The sequence below is a fragment of the Protopterus annectens genome, chromosome 14.part0 (assembly GCF_019279795.1).
Source record: "Protopterus annectens isolate FY-2018-M chromosome 14.part0, PAN1.0, whole genome shotgun sequence".
Taxonomy (NCBI): Eukaryota; Metazoa; Chordata; order Ceratodontiformes; family Protopteridae; genus Protopterus; species Protopterus annectens.
The window spans coordinates 887,860,588-887,880,917 of NC_056748.1; the positions used below are offsets into that span (position 1 = coordinate 887,860,588).

The 20,330-nt window shown below is 42.2% G+C and overlaps 1 protein-coding gene across 1 annotated transcript in view; it reads right to left on the reverse strand.

Annotated features, from left to right (window-relative positions):
* LOC122788743 (ATPase family AAA domain-containing protein 3-A-like) overlaps positions 1-20,330 on the reverse strand; it is a 493,053-nt gene that overhangs the window by 170,886 nt on the left and 301,837 nt on the right. Inside the window, exon 13 of the mRNA XM_044055637.1 lies at positions 160-284. Within this exon, the coding sequence (XP_043911572.1) occupies positions 160-284 (125 nt within the window). The remainder of the gene's footprint in view (positions 1-159; positions 285-20,330) is intronic.

Sequence of the window (20,330 nt, forward strand, 5' to 3'; positions counted from 1 at the left end):
GAGAAGGGATAACCCTAACATCATCACACTGAAATATTTACCAAACAAATCTTTGTTTACAGTTCATGCAAGGTAAACTCTGCAACAATTTAAGTTAAACATATATAGACACTTGTCTACACCTATTAAATTAGAATACTGAAGAAATGGAGAACTTACCCTCTTCTACTGGTTTTAGCCCAGTCAAATACTTTGTGCATAGCAGTAACTCCTTCCCGCCCCATAGGGGCAACATCACCACCAGTCATGATGGCATAATCCATGCCAGAATGCATGGCAAGTTTCTGTAAACATAAAAAGGAAGGAAGAAATAAGGACCACTAAATCATACAACATGAATCATTATATGTACAACGCATCTATTGCAATCTGTAAAAAGGGCAGAAATGGAAGTTACATACATACCATAATGATTCAGAATAGGTTTATTTTTCTGTAACCACAGGACTAAAGCTGTCAGGCAACAGGATATCTTGGCATACAGACCCTTCCAAGGTTACTTTTATTCCACCCAATCACACGAGATAAAATGCCACCATTCATTTTCCCGAGTTGTAATATGCCATTCAAATGGACAAAAACAAGCAGCAAGCCATAACTGTCAGGTTTTCTCTGCATGCCCTGTCTTCTAACACTTACTATTCTTTTACACATTCCTTTTTGAGACAAGCCTCATACTCAACCAATCTTTCTTTAATGGCAAAACTGGATTCCTTCATTTCTATTTCATCTGAATGGCCATTTAAATCTTCTTAAATTCTTTCCAGCCTTCAGAAAATTGACTCTGTATATTCCTCCAGTGTCTCACTTATTTTAAACATCACTGAATGCATTTGATTTTCACTTTAAATTAGGGGAGCAGGGATGGGAACACGTTTCCTCCTCCCTCTGCTTGCTACCTGCAACTGACTTCTTCCATCAGCTCCTTCAAGCCTGTTAAATTTCAAATGCTCATTTTTGTTTGAAGTGGTCTACTGTAAACTGCTTGTAATAGAATGGTCATTCTTTTGAAGAGTAGCCCCCGATACATTTTAAAATCAGAGGGTGAAAAGCCGTTTTACTCACGGTGTATTTTTTTTCTTTTTCTTTCAACACTTTGAAGATGGCTTGGGAAGGAGAACCTAAAAGAAGGTATTTACCTAAGAATGCATTTAGTAATGGTCCCCTTCCATGGGCCAGCACAAGAAGTTTCCTGTGCTCCAAGAAGGTCCTACTATTATGGGCTTGATGCATCACAGTCTTTCTGTAAAAAGTCTGCAGTGCTGACAAGAGATGGTACATGAAGGTGATAGCCTTTTGAAGGAATCTGTCCTTCACAGGTACACTTGTTGATTTTCTTTTTCAGGGACGAATGTCATGGGTCACAAACTCCCCCCAAAACAGAAAATAAATACAAGACAATGGCAGTTGCAATAAACAATGACAACAATGAATCAAAAAAGGATTTAAAACACATTTTCTAAAAACTGGGTCAATTATGACTCTTTGGAAGGAGTAGACAAACAGGCAACGCTTTCTGAGGCATACAAGAATGGAATACAGCACAGGCTGCTAGCCCCTTTACAGCCGAATGTCATGTTGATATCCTTGGTGTGGGGAGAAGACCAACTCTGCTCTGCAGACATTCAAAAGCTCTATAGGTCTGTCCAGGTGGGTGGACATCAACCTACAGCTACTTCTCATGAATAAGGGATTACACCTGATGAATATCCACTACTTAAAGTTTAACAGTAAGGAGTTAAATGATCCCTACCTACTTCATGAAAGCAACTTGAAAGAAGACAGTTTTCAGTTGGAGGATAAACATGATCAATACTACAGTCAGGGTAAAACACCCTCATTTAAGGGCTGTGCCCACAATACCAACACAAAGATCAGTGTCAGGATCACTGCACACTCGAGATAAGAAAAACATCTCCGTGAAACAACACACTTCCAAAGAAATACAACAGTTTTTGATGGAGTTATCAGCAACTGTAGTTTGAACCACAACCGGATCACGGGCAAATGGGGCTTTAGGGTTCAGGGAAACTGCAGGCTGTGACAAAAACATTGTTCGATGATGACAGAACTGGAGGGAAAGGGAAAGGTTCTGGAAATTCCAGTTACAACAAATCATATTATTTTCTTAGGGAGTGACAGACCTCAGTATTTGCCCAACAAGAACATTGATTCATCCTAGAAACAGTCTAAGAGAAAGAGAATCCCACACATGAAGAATCAAATACCACACTCTCCTCAGAACCTGAATCAGAAACCTGAGGAGAAAAAAAAACTGCATTGGTCCCTTCACAATCCCATACAAATTCCATTTCTTGAATCTTTTCAGGAAAAGAGGAATACCTTTTTGTTTTACCAGGAACTGCCTTATAAGAAGGCTCAAGAGCCTGCAAAACACCCAAGACCAATAAATTACGCCTGTCCAGAGCAACTGACACAGGAGAAAATAAATGGTTAGTTTTCCATCTCTTTTTGACATGAATTTATAAACAAACAGATCCAGTATTGCCAGCAACAACCTTCTCAAGGATGGGCACAACCTTCTGGCTAAGCAGAGGCTCATTCCATGCCCCTTCTCCCATTACTGACAATAATGGCTTTCCCTTGCCCTCTTAGGTGATCCCACAGAGGATGCTGGCTACCCCCTGATCCATGGTAACTGTATGGACAACACCAGAGGAATTTGAAGAAAGAAATGAGTGATCTGAGGAACTAGTTTTGGCCAAAGCAGAGTCACCCATCTCTGGCTGAGGCAAATTACCAGTATGCTCTTCTGTCAAAGGTCCAACCGAGGGCCTGGTACTTACTTCCACTGTCAACCCGAAAATGTTGCTTGTTTCGAGGAGAATCTTAGCAGCAATAATAGGTAAAACAGGAAAGTAACAAAAAAGTAACTTTTTCACAGGAAAAAAAAAACACAGTAAAAATACTTAACGCCTTCCCCAGCCCCACAAAGTTAAATAATCAGAGTGCCTCCACAAAAAAAGTTGTTTAAAAAAAAACTGTTAACAACTTGTTACCAGAAAAGTTTAAATTACTTTTAAATGGGAGCACGCTTTTAAGTCACAAAACAGTTAAAAAAATCACTTTTTCCTTAATTTAAAAGAGCTTCTTTTTAAGAAAATGTAAATTTCCTGAAGTAAAAAAACTAATGTAGAAAGTTTTCCCCAAAGGTATCTTTTCCGCCCAGCATGGAAGGCATTAGCACACTGTTGATTGAAAGCCTGTAGAGAAGTGCTCTTTTTGCTGGCAGAAAAGCTCTGAAAGGCTTAATGCCCAAACCTAATGCTTTAGTCAGCTCAGCTTGTGCTGATTAATCGTTCGGGCAAGTGGGAGGTTCCATGATGCTTTGCGCTTTGGAAACTGGCAGGCTGATATATCCTATGCAGACTATACCCACATAGATTAAGCTACCACCTCAGTGATCATAATATTGAACATCTCTATGTACCCTCTGGAAATAACAGTCTTTCATCTGTCCTTTGTGATAGCTACCCAGTCAAGCAAGCAGAACAACTAGACCTTGACTTCCCCCAGAGAAGAACAGCATGGCAATGCCTTAAGGATGCAGCTGCCAATTACCTAAAGGCAGACTGTGGCTTACCGCCTGCCTCCCCCCACTGCAGCCAAGGATGCGCCCTTTATGTAAGGTGACTTCTAGAAGATGAGCTGAGTATTAGGATTCATCCCAGACTGAAGGATCATTCACGGATGCCTACAGCTGAACAGCATCTGACGTGGGATCCTCTGCAACCTTGAGACGAGGCAATAAGGAAGCTGGAACTGCACTTAAACAGCACTCTCTCTGCATTGTCTCTACTTCAGTGCCAAAGAGGCAACACGAATTCACAAAGGTCACCCTGGAATCCTTGGCAAAATTAGCAGGGTTGTGCCAGGTTTACTGGCACATATCAAAGCCAAATCCTGAATATCTTTCCAAACCTTCTGCAGAGCTGTAAGTTGCTCTCATCATTAGGTTTGATACTGAACAGCCAGTTGCCAACTAGGACATTTTCATTAATAGGTCCATCTGGCAACCTTGTCAGCAACTGTTGCATTTCATCCACCAGTTTACTCAAAGCAAATCATAAGATTAGTAATTCACAAGCCTTACTTACTAAAGCACACTGAACCATTCTCTAAAGTTGTCTACAACCATAGATTCTTTGTAGGGGGACAACCCTCAGGGTGTGTGTGTGCCTGTGTGTGTGTGTGTGTCTGTGTGTGTGTGTGCGTGTGTGTGTGTGTGTCTGTGTGTGTGTGTCTGTGTGTGTGTGTCTGTGTGTCTGTGTGCCTGTGTGTGTGTGTGCCTGTGTGTGTGTGTCTGTGTGTGTGTGTGCCTGTGTGTGTGTGTCTGTGTGTGTGTGTGTCTGTGTGTGTGTGTGTCTGTGTGTGTCTGTGTGTGTGTGTGTGTGTGTGTCTGTGTGTCTGTGTGTGTGTGTGCGCGCACGCGCATGGAGTACATTTTAAGGGCAGCTGCTTCTACAAAAGTATCTGGTTTGTGAGACTCTGAAAAAATTTTAGTTTTGGTGCAGATGGAAAATCTTACTATGCTCATTTACTGGAAACTAGAGTCACTGTACTGGGATTTTCTAAGAAGCATCATTTGCAAACATAATGATGTCCAACTAAAGAAAGGATCCCCCCAAGGGGGCTGTTGGATAGACTAAAGGGTTTTTCACACAGTTTCCTGCAAGGAGGATATAGTCTGTGGGTCACTCACCCCTCCCACTTTATCATACCCAAGATCTCCCAAAAATCTTGGGTCGCCGGGGGAATTAATGGAAGGAGTCTCCATCCTTTTAGTCATCAATATCTACTAAAGATAATTTTATAGGGAAATGAATGTGCTTTTCCCTAAATAAACAGTCCATCTTCAGTGGGGAGTCTGACGAAGCACAGGAAGAACACTGTGCAGTTGATACAGCAGAACAATTCAAATGGCCTTGGGTCCCTCTGTCCTGCTGCAGTTGAGAGAAGAGGCTCTTTGTGTAGACTCAGATTTTTTTTTTTAGACAGACAGCACTCCAGTAAATCAGCTGCAAACCTCTGACACCCCCCCTTTAACCATATTAGTAGGCATCTGAAACCATGAATTTGCACTTTCCAGCTTTGCTGAAATAGGTATCCTGAGACAATGTAGCAATTGTCTCATGTTTACCGACACCCTTCTTTTAAAACAAGCTGACACAACGCGTGAAAGATTTAGTTACAAAACACTGGAGACAAAGCTCTGCCACGTCACTACAAACAAGAAGCAGGTTGTCAGTTCCACACAGCACCACACCACATTAAACCAGTCACACATAGCCCAGACCAAACATACAGACCTACATATCCTGAGATACTTAAAAATAACCTACCTAAAACCACAAAAATCTCCTAAATGTAAATGTAAGAAAATGTACTCTCTGCAACTGCAAAACACACAACATAGGCAGCATCCATCATGAAACATACATATACAGTTTGCATTGTTTCTAAAAACCCATGAAGTAAATCTCCACACAGTCCAATTTCCTAGATGTAGGCGAGTCCACAGCGATACAGACCGATGTACCATTCACTAGGCTGTGCAAGGAGAGGGTCACAGTCGACTACCTATCAGGTGCCACAATTCGCCAAGTCACACATGCACTCAAGTCTCATCACCAAAAGTACACATATGACAGTCACACTGCACATGGGTGCAAAAGATATGAAACCTGCTTCTCTGGACCATAGTAAGCGAAACAAGTTGAAACTCTCTGAATGTGTGTGGAAGGCAAGTATGAGCACAACCTTGAGCAACATTCTACCATCACCAAGAATGATGCCGCAATACAAACAAATTATCACTGACTTCAACAAGCTTAGATTCTGGTGTCATTCAAAGGAGGTACAATATATGTCAACCTGGGAAGAGATGGTAGACAGTCATCATTGCTTTTCCAGGGACGGCCTGCTTCTAGCACCCCAAAGCTTTCATATATTGGCTAAATCCTTGTCCTTCCCCATTAGTGTGTTTTTAAGCAATGTCAATCTTCTAAACCTTCCAACAAAAAACAGAATCTGAATAACAATGATATTGCTGCTCAACATTGGGAGCCTAAACAAAAAACTCCACTCCTTACCATGGAAAACTTTGACATACTGAGAGTCACAGAAAGCAGGTTCAGGACCAATGAGAGCACGCCATCACTTCCAGGTTTCAATGCCTAACACATGTTCTCGTCCACCACAGTAGTTGAAAGCACTACAGATGGAGGCGTCTCCATATTCTTTCAAAGAAAAATCACCTCCAGACTCATTCAACAAAATAATGACCTTTGAAACCCATCCATGTACAACTTACTATTAACAAAATCCCTTATATCATAGCTGACGATAAGATACCCTCTACCTCCCCCCTTAGCCCATACCTCCTACTACTCTCAAAGGAAACTTCAACTACCTCTCATTTACTGGGAGACTTCTGCAACCTCAAACATGTCTGTCCAGAATTTCGGGATTTCATCAATACAAACTCTCTGGACTAGCTAGCCCAGAACCCAACAAGGGGCAATAAAATCCTGGACATGGTCCTTAGCAAAATGGGACAGCTTTGTTCCTCACCAAAATGTCACTTCCTCCCTCATCAGATCAAACAAATCAGTTACTTTCACCTTATGACTACAGCCACATTCCCAAATGCATTCTCCATTTCCTCAGTGTTTAGAAAGTATGTGAAGGCTAATCTGCTAAAACTGTGCGCTGACTTGACTAAATTCAAAATCTATTCCAACTTAATGTTTCCACTGCTTATGCAGAAGCTTTTACTGTTAAATTTTATGCACATGTAAACAGCTGCACAGATTCAGCTGTCCCCCTACAAAGTACATACAATGCTAAATTTAAGAATAAAACTCTACATGAAATAAACAATTGATCAGAAGTCCTGGAGGATTTAGTCCTGTCTGTGTAGCATCTGAGTTACCTGTGGACATCCTGAGGCTGTGAAATTTTTTCTGCCCTACTTTTTTGTTTTGGCAAGAAAAAGGGGGATGAACAGCCTGGCTTAAAGTAAACTCTGGAAAAAAATTACCCCATCCTTGCGAAAAATAACGTAAGGTTGAGTGTGTGTAACTCAGATACTCATTGCTCTAACTTCTGCAAGAAGAGTAACACTGTTTTCCATGTTAAAAAACTTCAAATCAATCTCCTGAACCAGTTCAAATATAAAAAGTGTAAGTTTCTCAAACAAAATTAAGATCTCAAGAAGCAGCCAGCAGACTTCTACATGAACGGATATGCAAAATCCTTTTCAAAATCAGTTTGACATGAGGCTGGGTAGAAAGGGGAACTCTATGGGCAGACAAACAAGCATATCTGAAAGATGAGTCTTTACAAAAGAGAAAGCAAGGACAGAGGCTAGCAACACAAAAATATTCCGGACCTAGAAAAGTCTAAGCCTGAAAAGGAACATGATTCTTACTACTAGATCACCTTTTCCACTTAAATATAAATGATTTTCTAGTAGCAAGTTTCTTAACCTTCTCCAATACCTGCCACACGTCTTCAGGTAACAGAATCTTAGTAAGTTTTAGGCACCTATCGTCCAGGCAGTCAGTTGAAGAAACTGTCAAAAATAAGGCAAAAAATAAGTCAGTCATTTAAGTATGGAAAAAAGTGAATGCTCTGCAACTTGCAATGGACTCTTAGCAGTGCTAGGTACTCTGTAAATACTTAGACTGTACACACAAACAAAGGGTAAGGCAGATAATTGAAAATGTAAACCAGAAACAGAAAAATCTTTAAAAAAAAAATCTTTGACAACCACAATGTGATGTTAAGCATCTTTTAAATCTGAAGTTACAAAACTGACAGGTAGAATGACAAGAAACAAATCTGTAAAGAGATCAATTTGAACTTTGGATAATGATGTGAAGGTTGAGAAAAGAAAGGTCTATGACGGGTCTCTGGGTTCCTTTTTTCTTTGGTACCACCTGTATTCCTGAATGAAACCTTACCCTGTTTGATCTGGGAGAAAATGACTCATTCAGACAGCATTTCCTCCCATATAGGCAGAGGCAGGGAAGTTTGATTGTATAAATGTGGACAAATCTCCTGAAAAGGAGGAAGGATTCCCATGCAGTAGTAGTCTTTTGAATGAATCTCAGAACCAAAGTCTCTGAAGTTACCTGGTGCCACAGAAGGAAGTGGGGTCCTAGACTTTGGGACAGTTTTACTGAAATGCCAGGGTGGGGAGAGAAAAAAAATAGGAGGGAGCATACAGTCATTCTGCCTTTAAGACTTACTTGGTTTTGAAAGGATTCTTCTTTCTTTTTTGAACAGCCCTGTCATCCTTTCTGAAATTTTGTTTGCCTGTACCTTGCTAACACTGTTTATTCTGTTTCCAATAAAAGGACCCTGAACTGGAAGGAACATTCTATGACATGGAGAACTGAAAAATCTGAGTGACCCCTTGAATTAACTTTCCTCTTTCATCAAACCTTTGCACAACCTCAGCAGAAGATATACCAATTAAACCCTCTTTATCCAGGGAAGCATTCAAGATCTCAGCTTGGCCATCTTCCAGTAAATTATGGGAACATACGTAGATAAGCAAAGCTTTCATTACTGATCCAGTAACAGCTGCCCTGTATAGAGCTTCTGGAATGCCATATGAACATTTTAAAGAGTGTTGGTCACCTGAGACAGAAGATAAACAATTCTAAGATGCCTTAGTCTTAAAGGAAGGAATATTATCACCTGACTTTCTCATATTGTCAAAGGAAGCCAGCAGAAACTTGGAAATGTGAAGCCTGACAATTCATTATTCTGAAAGCAAAGGTAAAAGAAGAATAAACTTTCTTCCCAAATCTATAAAAAGCTCTCCCATCTTTGCAAGAAGAAGTAAAGCTAGCTGCCAAAAGATACTAGGCAGTTTATGGTTTTGACAAAGAAATTACAGCAGGGTCTGATTTGGGGCTTGAAAAGAGGAATTTGTGAGGTCTGAAGGAACCTTAGATACTTTACAAGACTTTTTTTGGGGGCAGGTGGTTGACTTTCATGTAAATTTTTGTCTGCCAAGATAGCATTCTCTACTGCTGGCAGTACAGTAGGAATAGCTGCAGGCTGAGGTAAATCTGTGTGTAAAAAGTCATAATAACTTTGCTGAGATTCTGGAATTTCCTTTTGCTCCCAGTGAAACAACTCTTTCTGATACTGTAGCTAGAAGTTATGATAATTCATTTGGGGGGGGGGTTATATGAAGGAAAACCTTCAGAATTCAACTTCCCCTCCTGTGGTGTAGGCACTCGGGGAAACAAAATCCATATTTTAATTCCTGTCCCTCATCCTGAGAATCAGAATTTGAGAAACAAAAAAAAAAATGTTTTTCTTTTAAATTTCTTTGGAAGAGTCAGAATTGAAATATTGAAGGGCTTGAAATAAGCTCTTAGCAAAACCCGTGCAGCATCATCCACACCCTCCTCTGACACCAAGTGTGGTTCTCCCTTAACAGAAGGGGGCAGTTGAACAGCTGCAGGGGACAAACCTATCTCTACATCCTTAGCAGCTTCTTGAGGAGCAACACCAGAGGGATCAAGTGACATAGAAGAGTGGTCCAATGTAACTGAAATGGCCAAGGCAGATTCACTCATTGATAACTGAAGTGAAGAAGCTGGCGCTAGACCAAAGACTCATAACTCCAAAGACACACGTACAGTTTTCTTCTTGCAGACTAGGGAAGGAAGAACTGAACAGCCTGAATCCCGAGACCTTTAAAGTATTGGACAAGCAGGTAGCAGAGCCTTCAAGAGTCCATGGTATAACTGGACTGGAAATGTAAAGTTTTAATGGTAAACGTTTTTAATAGCAACTCACCAAACTTCTAGCCCTAGCCCCTATTTATAGCTTTTAACAGAAAAGTACGTTAGTTATTATTTTTTTTTTTTTGGAAAAAGTACTTTAAAAAGAGTTTCCTACAGTGAATCATGAATGAAAACTTAATTTTAAAGGTAATTTTTTAATGATAAGCACCTAAAACATTTTTGGTCCCTATAAATCATTTCTGGCAGAAAAATATATAACTTTTCTTCATAAAAAAATGATAAAGTGGAAGATTTTCCCCAATGTAGTACATATCTGCCCAGCCTTGGTGACACACAATAACCAATTAGTCGAAGAGCATACATCAAAGGCAGGAAAGTTCTGAAGGTTTGGCACCCAGGTACTAACTTTATAACTCTCTCCTAGAGCTGTTCAGCAATTAGTGTGCATCAAAGGAGCTAAAAGCTCTGGAAGCTATCTGGTTGTCATACCCCGTTGCAGAATACAACCCATATAGTTTATGCTACTGCAACAGTGATCTAACAATGAATATCTGGAGAGTATGTATCCATTACATTAGATTACAAGGCCTTCTATAGCAGGTTACTGTTGAAAACACTTCCAATCAGTAAAAACGTAATTCTCTCTAGAAGGCCAGAAGACGGAATAGAAGTAAAGGATAAGAAAGGCCAGCCCTGCGACAAAGCACAGAGGCGCCAAAGAAGGGATGACTCAGAATTATGATCAAATCGCAAATGATTGGGAAGATATGAAATGATGTGCAAGTGGCTACATCACAATGGATACATTTCTGAAACAAGCAGTGGAAGTAAGCACTTCCAAGGTAAGTGCCCCTTGGCAGCATTGTCAAATACGGAGTTAGCTGCCTAGAGATAAAGATTATGCAGTTAGCAAACCACTTGGAAAAGGTCTGCTTAGCTAAGTCTAGCCTTTCCTTAAGAGCAGCAAAAAGAGAAAAGGAAAGTACAGTTTTGTACCTACCATAAATGTAGATGTTAGAGTGCTCATAGAGCTGCAGTCATAACAGATGGGTTATCCTGCCGTCAGGCGGGTCCTCGGTCGGCCGAATTCCAAAGTCTAGGTCCGGCGTCGGTTGTCGTCGCTTCTTCCCTGACGTCAGTGCGGCAGGGGTATAAGAGGCAGCCAACGCCATTTTCTTCAGTTTTTCTTGCCCCAGATGTCAGGTGCCCCCAGAAGGAAGGCAAACATAATGTTATGCAAAAATGCAATATTGATAAATCAAAAACAGTAGTTGCAAGCAAATACACCATAAAAGAATACCCCAAAAGGTTATATGAAAAGGGTTTGTCATAAGGCCTGTCCTAAGAGGAGTTGGAGGGAGGGAAACCTGGACTGCAGCTGTATGAGCACTCGAACATCTACATTTATGGTAGGTACAAAACTGTACTAAGTTCATCGTGCATACAGCTGCAGTCATAACAGATGGGTAGAATCCCAAAGCTAAGTAAGGGTGGTAGGCACTAAGTGGAACTAGGAGGGGCTAGGATGCCCTGCAGGACTGCTGTGGCAAAGCCCGCTCTAGATTTAGAGTATAGTGGGAGGTGATAGTGCTTGGAGAAAGTGTGCACTGAACTCCAGGTGGCTGCTTCCAAAATATCCTTGGTAGGGATCCCCCTGAGGAAGGCTGCAGAGGTAGCTGTGGCTCTGGTGGAGTGGGATCTGATACATGCAGGTACAGTTTTTCCATGAAATGAGTAACAAAAGCGTATGCAGTGGGCTATCCATTTTGAAATTGTCTGTTTGGAAATAGCCTTTCCTTGAGCACCTGCAGCATAGGACACAAAGAGTTGCTCAGATTTCCTGAATGGCTTTGTCCTGTCCAAATAATAACGAAGTTGTCTGTTAATGTCCAAGGAATGTAGTAGTCTTTCCCCTTTGTTTTGTGGATTAGGAAAAAAGGTAGGTAAGTGGATAGTCTGATTCAAAGCAACACTGTATACTACCTTTGGCATAAAGGTAGGGTTGGTTCGTAAGGAAACTCTGTCCTAATGGAAAATGATGAATGGTTGCACAGCCATGAGGGCCTGTAGCTCTGAAACCCTGCGAGCTGAGGTGATAGCCAGAAGAAAGGCTGTTTTCCATGACACGTACTGTAACTCTGATGAAGAAGCTGGCTCGAAGGGAGGAAGGGTCAGCTTTTCCAATACGAAGTTGAGGTCCCAAGCAGGGACTGGTAGTTTCCTTGGGGGTTTTATATTCTTTGCCCCTCTGAGGAACTGCCTTAAGAGAGGATGAGAGAATAAAGGAGGATCTGTGTTGTATTGTGCAGAAATGGCTGAAGCGTGGATCTTGATGGAGGAGAATGAAAGTCCATTGTTTAACATCTCAGCTAGATACTGTAAAATTTGAGGTATATTTATTACCCAAGGATTCTGTCCCTTCTTTTGATTCCAGGCACAAAATCGTTTCCATTTGGCGGAGTAGGCCTTTCTAGTAGAAGGTCTTCTGGCCTCCAAGATGACATCCTGCACCTCCTTGGAGAGGAGAAACTGTTGGGAAATCAAGGAATTCTCCATGCAGCTAGATTTAGAGTTTTGAGATGGCTGTGAAGAGTTTTGTAGTTGTGCTGGGACAACAGAAGAGGGACTAGAGGTAGGATCCATGGTGGGGAATGCGTCAGGCTCTTCAGGAGCGGATACCAGTGTTGTCTTGGCCAGTCTGGAGCAATGAGAATCATTTTCGGCCTCTCTGCTCTGGCTTTTAATAGAACTTTGGGCAGCAGAGGAAGAGGCGGGAAGGCATAGACTGTCAATGTTGCCCAATTGAAGGAAAGTGCTTCCACTTTCCAGGCCTGTGGATGATAGGTCCTTGAACAAAAGTTTTTCAACTGGCAATTTCTGTGGGTTGCAAAGAGATCTATGTCTGGCTGTCCCCATGCCTGAGTTATCTTTGTGAAGACTTGAGGATGCAACTTCCATTCGTGTGGATCTGTCATATTTCTGCTTAGGTTGTCTGCCAGTGTGTTTTCCTTCCCTGGCAGGAATTGTGCCTGTAGTTGAATTTTCAATTCCAGTGCTGTGTTCTATAGGGTCATGGCTTGCCTGCACAGGGGGTATGAATGAGTTCCCCCCTGTTTGTTTATGTACCACATCACTGTGGTGTTGTCTGTCCTTATCAATAGCTGGCCTGGATGCAGTAGGTCTTTGAAGGTCATAATAGCCTTTTGCACGGCTAGCATTTCCTTTTGGTTGATGTGAAGGTGCTTCTCTTTTCGTGCCCATTTTCCCTGAATGCACTGATCTGTCATGTGTACTCCCCAGGCGTAGTCTGAGGCATCTGTTGTGATGATTTGAGTTGCTTGAGGTACACAGAAAGGAAGACCTGTGTTTCTTTGGCAAGCTTGAGCCCACCACATAAATTCCTTTTGAAGGCATGGAATGAGTGGTATAATTGCTTCCAAGCTGTGGCTGCGTTGAGACCATAAGTTTTTTAGGTACCATTGAAGTTTCCTCATATGCAGCTTTGCACATGGGATTAGTAGGATGCAAGATGCTATGAATCCCAGAGCCTGCAGGACTTTCCTTACAGTTAGCCTGGTGTAAGTTGCCATTTTTCTGAAGTATTGAGACAGTTGCCCTTGCTTGTCTGACGTGAGGTAGGCCATCTGGGTGGTTGTATCCAAGCTGGCACCCAGGAAAATTATTTGTTGAGAGGGTATTAGTTTTGATTTCTTTTTGTTGACTGTGTATCCCAGGAAGTTCAACAGTTTTATTACAAACGCCAGGTGCTGCCGCTTGGATCAGGCAGTCCAGATATGGGTAGATTTGTATCCCTTGTAGTCTGCAGAAGGCGATTACTGATGCCAGGCATTTCGTAAACACTCTGGGCGCAGTAGATAAGCCAAAGGGCAATGCAGAGAATTGGTAATGGGTTGAACCTGCAAGAAATCTGAGGTATCTTCTGCAATCTTGTCTGATAGGGACATGCAGGTATGCCTCCTTGAGGTCCAATGTTACCAGCCAAGACTCCTTGCCCAGCATGGGAAGAAGCTGCTGTAATGTGAGCATCTTGAATTTTGGCACCTGTAGATATGTGTTTAGGATGGATAGGTCTAAGATAGGTCTCCAATCTTTGTCTTTCCTTGGTACCAGGAATAGTCTGGAATAAAACCCTTGACCTTGTTCTTTTGCAGGTACCTCTTGAATTGCTTTCATGTCCATGAGAGCTGAAATTTGTTTTGTGCCTCTGCCCTTTGATTTTGTGGCAGGTTTGGCATGCCTCTCATTTTGGAAGGGTGTGAAAGTGGAACCTGTAGCCTCTGTCTATAATGTCCAGAATCCATTTGTCTTTTGTAACAATATGCCAATTTTTGAGAATAATGTCAGTTTTCCGCCCAAAGGTGCTGCCATTAAAGCTTTGCTTGGCAGGTGTAGGGGGAAGTCATTGTGTCTGTTTTCTAAAAGACTGTGATCTATCTTCTCCACCTCTTGGGGTTGGTGCTTGCCACTGTCTGGCTCTGAAAGATCCTTGAGGTTGCCCTCTACCCCTTGGACGCCTGTATCTACCCCTTTGAGGTCTGTCCGTGGCTGGAAAGGACCAATTTTTTGAAGGCCAGTTTCTGCTGAAACGTGGAGGCTGTACCTGCAGGAAATCTTTCACTGTTTGCATTGATTTCGCTTTTTCCTCCATTTTCTTTAGCACCTCCTCTGCTTTAACACCAAACAATACATCTTTCTGAAGAGGTGCATCTAATAATTTAGCTTTGACATGATCTGGTAAGGTTTGCTCTTTGAGCCAAACATGCCTACGTATAACAGACCCCGTAACAGCAGCTCTACACGAGGCCTCTAAAGCATCAAAACCACACTGCAAGGTATGTTTACCCACTTGCTCTGCACCATGCAACAAATCCTGCAACTCTTTTAAATCTGGTTGTTCTGGTTGTGTCATCTTGCTTTTCAGCTGAGATATCAAAAACTGTTGATACTTTAACATATGGAACTGACAGTTTAATGCCCTCATGGTTAAAGTGGCCGAGGTGTACACCTTTTTCCCCCACCTTTCTAAAGATCTGGAATCTCTCTCTGAAGGTAATGGGTTTTTAGCAGTAGAGGCCTTAATTCCCTTGGGACCCAGTGAAATAGTTTCTGGGTCAGCAGTATGGCTTTTACATAGGAACTGGTGAGAATCAGGAACCCGGTAATACCTGTCTGGTTTAACAGGAGCTGGAGGCAAAGAATCAGGATTAAGGCTGGCTTCTGTGTACACATCATCCAATATATCTAAAACAGGAGGGATAACCAGAGGCCTATGTTGGGGGAGCAGAAGAAATTCCCTGAGCCTTTTCTTGGAATCTGAGTAATCTTGGCCTTCCCAGTGAAAGTGTTCCCTCAATGTATGCAGGGTTTCCCCAAAAGAGAAGTCCTCAGGGGGGGGAGACCGAGGGAATAGACTCCTCTGCATCAGAGTCTTCGAATGGAGAATAGGCACAATCCTGGTCCTCGGAGAGTTCTGAGGTAATAGAAGCTTGATCTGAGGAAGGGTAGTCTACCTCTAATCTGGGCCTTTTGTCAGAGGGGGGGTTGAGAACGCCTGATAAGAGTAATCAAATCCTCAACCATTTTAATAATCTGTTTTTTAGGCATGGTGCCTTGAGAGGGTGTCTGAGGAACCTGTTTTTTGGTTTTCATGGCTGTTTTAGATTTAGTGAAGGCTTTAATAGACAAGGAGGAAGGCCTGAAATCCCCTTGAGAAATGGCAGGCCTGTCTAAATTCTGAGTTTCCCCGTCAGGAATGGAGTCGGTATCTGTAGTAGGAATGGGGGCCGAGGAGCCAGCGACCTCGGGTACTGAAGACACCGGTAATGCATTGTCATCGGTACTCAGGGGCTGCGTAGGCACCTCGCTGAGTACCGGAGAACCGGTAGTCGGCCTTAGCGTGGTATCAGTAGGTGGTGCGGACCTCGTATGTCGGTCCTTATCTTTGCGTTTTTTGCTCAAAACTGGAGTCGGAGTATCCGACGACATAATATAATTAAATTTTTTGCCAAAAAAGTGAAGGGCGAACTCCGCCCGACGCTTAATAGTGCGTTTGTTGAATCTAGCACAAAAACAGCAGGCCGAGACGTCGTGGTCTGGGCCTAAGCAAGGTATACAGTAAGAGTGGAAATCCTTATGCGGTATTTGCTTCCCACATGAAATGCAATTATTAACTTTGTCTGACATCGGTCTGAGGCAAGAAAAGTTTCCCCAACGGGGTACTTAGCTTTCAAGAAGACTTCAGCTGAAATACTTTCATAAATCTCAGGAGCTGGCTGACTGGCACTTGCGAACTGCTTCTGCTTTGGGCACTGCGCAGCAAGAAAGACTGAAGAAAATGGCGTTGGCTGCCTCTTTTATACCCCTGCCGCACTGACGTCAGGGAAGAAGCGATGACAACCGACGCCAGGCCTAGACTTTGGAATTCGGCCGACCGAGGACCCGCCTGACGGCAGGATAACCCATCTGTTATGACTGCAGCTGTATGCACGATGAACATCTAGGATATTGCTCGGACCTTCTGCACCTTTTAAGTAAAAACCTGAACTGCCAGTGCACTTCAGTGGTACAAGAGTCTTTCTCCTCCGAATTCTTCACCAGAAAGAAAATTAGGTAAAATTACTTTTTAAAACAGTTACAAGACTGCTTTCTGGAATAAGTGAGGGTAATTCTAAGGAACATTAGATACTTGTGAAAGACTGTACATGGCTCCTTACACATAAGGTTCTACAACTCAAGAGATCCCCCAAGCAGAGGTAAATCCCACCAAGAACACTGCTTTTGGGATAAATTTCAAATCTGATGAAACAGCCGATTCAAACCAAAAGATCTTACTCCTGTCAATATTTAAATTCGAGTCCCATGGAGGAGTAGTACTATTTAACCATTTAAGTGGACTGATTGCTCTTGGACCATTATTAGCCATAACCCAGGCCACAACGGCAAAAGTAGATACCGGTGTTCTTTATATGTGAAGCAGAACTCATATGGCGGAAGGCTTTCTGGCAGCTTCTGTTACCCCTGCAACTTCCTCAAAGGAGCCATAGAAACCAACAAATCAAAGGGAGCAGCCATGCCAAGAGGTGAATCCAGAAGTTCCCCAACTGAGTAAGGACAGGTCCCTTAGCATGAAATGTAACAAGTCCTTAATTTAGTAGAGACTTTACTGCCTGAAGCCACACCCTTCGTAGGCTCCTCAGGATTATGAGGACAAGTTTAGGTCTTTCTTGTTTTAATTCTACCATTAGGTTTGGAATCATACAAAAAGGGGAAAATATAAGAATGATCATTCCCATAGAACAGGTGATGTACTTTCCATCAACTCATCCTTGCTGTTTGAATTAAGACATGACAGAGGGCCTCATTCTTCTACCAGGAAAACTTTTCAACCTCTAAGGTGCAGCCTTCTTAGAAGATCTTGATGAAACAGTTTTCCCTTTACCTCACATCAAAGAGGTATCAACTGCAACTGAGGATTTTGCTAGTATATTCACTTCAGGCAGGACATAAGCTGCAAGAGAGATGACCCTGTCCATGGCCCCATTCCAGATTCACACCACTGTCTCTGCACAGTATGTGAAGGTGCATGTCACCTTGTTTATTCATGTATTACACCATGGCCTAGTTAATCACATGGAGTATGAATAACTCTTTGGTAGCTACTCACTTTCCAGAGCCTCAAATGTGAAGAATTCTGTTCTTAGCTCTAGCAAGTCTTGTGTAGTCTTCTTACATAAGGGTTCCAATTCGGATCCCCTAACTGCCAGTGAAGTATCTATCATAAGAGAATCAACAGGCCTATCTGAGGAAATTGCAACTCCTAACGGAGGTTGGTAGAGCCCACATATAGGGTTTGATCCACATATACGGTTTGACCCTGGCTAAAGGTCCCTGGTGACAGTCAGTACTGTTGACTGCTGTGTTGTCTCTGCAACACCTGGCTCCTGGACTCCATAACAATTGCCTGATGCATAGGCAGCTTCTTCTTCTTCTATCTTTGAGGAAGCCACCTGTTCCTGGGGTGGACAAGACTTTCCTGGAAAGGAGTAAGGGTTAAGTATTTTTTTAACAGAATATATCATCTTTCTGCTCTTCCACAGCTCCTTTCTGATATTTAAAAAGGGATATTCAAAGCCCCCTCTAACATAAAATGGGATCTAGTACAGGCTGACAAAGCAAAACATAGAAAGTAAGTCGCAACCAAGCCACCCAATTTAACCACACACACAGAGTGGCTGATCCCCAGGCCACTGCATCACTGCAATCAAATGTGTGGCCACAATAAAAACATAGGGACAATAAAGTCAGAGTCCTCTCCAAGGAATCTATGACCACTGAGTCAAGATTTAAGACATATGGTCCACTGCCTCTTCTACTAGGAAAATGGAGTGGAAAAAGAAATTATGCAACAAGCAAACTACAGACCAAAGAGCGAGAGAACTGTTTTGTCAAACAGTTCCATCATTTAATACTGTTTGACCAGCTAAGGAGCAGTAAAATGATAAGGCCTATGACAGTTCTACAGAGCTAAAGAAATGACCAAGCATGTACCTTTAGAGTGCTTATAAAAGCATGACTGTGCACTAAAACAGGAGTTTAAAGACAGTCAGACTTTGTAAAGAGAGATGAAACATGGTCTGAACTGTGTTTCTAGGACAAAGATATTATCCTTAAAGACTGGAACTAGAACAGGGCTGAACAAGAGCTATTTCTTCCCTGTGTACTCTTCAAACCTTTTCTGGGGAGAAGAGGCCAATGGCCAGTACAAAGAAGACTCCAATGACCACAAGGTTCCTCAAAGGGAGGGTCATCAGGAGAAGGGTCTGTACAAAAAGAGATATTAACTCTATCCACCACTTTGCCCTCAAGGACTCTGAGTGGAAGAGATAATCAATGCGTTCCTGCAGACAAACAAGCCGACAAGATACCCCTTCCCTTATTAATACATGCTTGGGGGTAGGTAAACAACTTAAAGCAGTAGCTGAATTGCTTGCTAGAGGTGGCACTAGGGATGAGTTGCACTCTGGTACATGTAATGCCATTATGGAGAATTTTCTGCTTATAATTATTACAACCACTCAAACATTTCCCACCCTGCATCTTGAGTCAGACAGGCTCTGCAACTCGAATGGGATCAACAAAGGGATTGTGTCTAGATCTAGGGATGTAGTTGTCCCTCTGTACTCAGTCTACATCAGTCCACTCATTGAATATAATGCCCTTTTTGGCATGTATCTATCCAGACACATGCAACATTGGAATGCCTAGAGATATCCTACTATAAGGATACAAGGTCTTAACATATCATACATGGACTGACTCAAAGTCCTGTCACTATACTTAGTATGCTACAGACTGCTAAGAGGTAACCTGTGTCTGGCAAACAAGGCATCCTCTGCCCCAATACTGATGGATTTACTGCACATCAGCAAGTTTAATGGTATCAGGAATACTCAGTCTAGCAATGTATACCTACTCAGCCGCATCAACAGAAAAGTTACGAGGGACAGGTATATCTCACTATAATTCTAACTATAAAGTTAACTTAAGAGAATAGAACCAAGCAAAACTTTTTTTTTTTTTAAAAGAACGAGAAAGTTAGAATAGTGCACATGCACAAACACACACACGCACACACCCACACACACACACTAAAAACAAAGGGAGGAAGGTAATTGCCAAAGGCACTTACAAAACCCAATAAGCTAATGAAAGCTTGAAAGGATGGAATCCGTGTCTGAGCTCTCTGTGAAGCAAACAATATCTGAGGCAGTTGGGTACATGCAGGGTATAGTGGGTATGAGGGAGGACCTTGAGAGTCGGATCAAAGTCTGTGGAAAGTGGCCGAGCCAGGTCCAAGGATCAGATCAGAGACCCTGTTGTAAGGGTGAATGAAGGAGACATCAGATACAAAGTTCATCCCTGTCCATATTCAAGTACAACCTGGATCTATAGATGGGAAACAGAAAAGTTGTACCAGGACGGGGGTAGCGCCTAAATGCTTTATCCCATGGCTGGGTCCCCTCAAATTATCTATGGTATGATCCCAGCTATTCTCATTACAGTTAATATACAATTATCAACTATGGGATAGGCAAGGACAATCTCTAATCAAATGGGATAGATTAATTCAAGCGCAAAAAGGGGAAATTGGCTAGTCTTAAAATAGCCTGCATGGTCAGCTAGCCTAGTTCTTATGTGTAAATCTATGAACCTATAATTCTGAAGATGAGACCACAGCTATAGCAGGCTTAGAAGGGCCGTGGGGGTGGGGGGCATTTCAACCCTTGCTTGTGCACCTTCATCTTTGGGAGAGAAGACAAATTACCCCAACTAGGTCTGAGCTTTACCTCTTAAAAACATCCTGAGGATTCAAGAGCCCATTCCACATAAAGACAGCAAGAAAGAGATGGTACCAGAACCTTTGTTGTCACTTCTAAGACAAAAAGATTAGATGGCACCTCTTAGATTCTCTCTCTTTCTCAGCAATCTGCAGATGATGAATAGGAGCTCGAACCT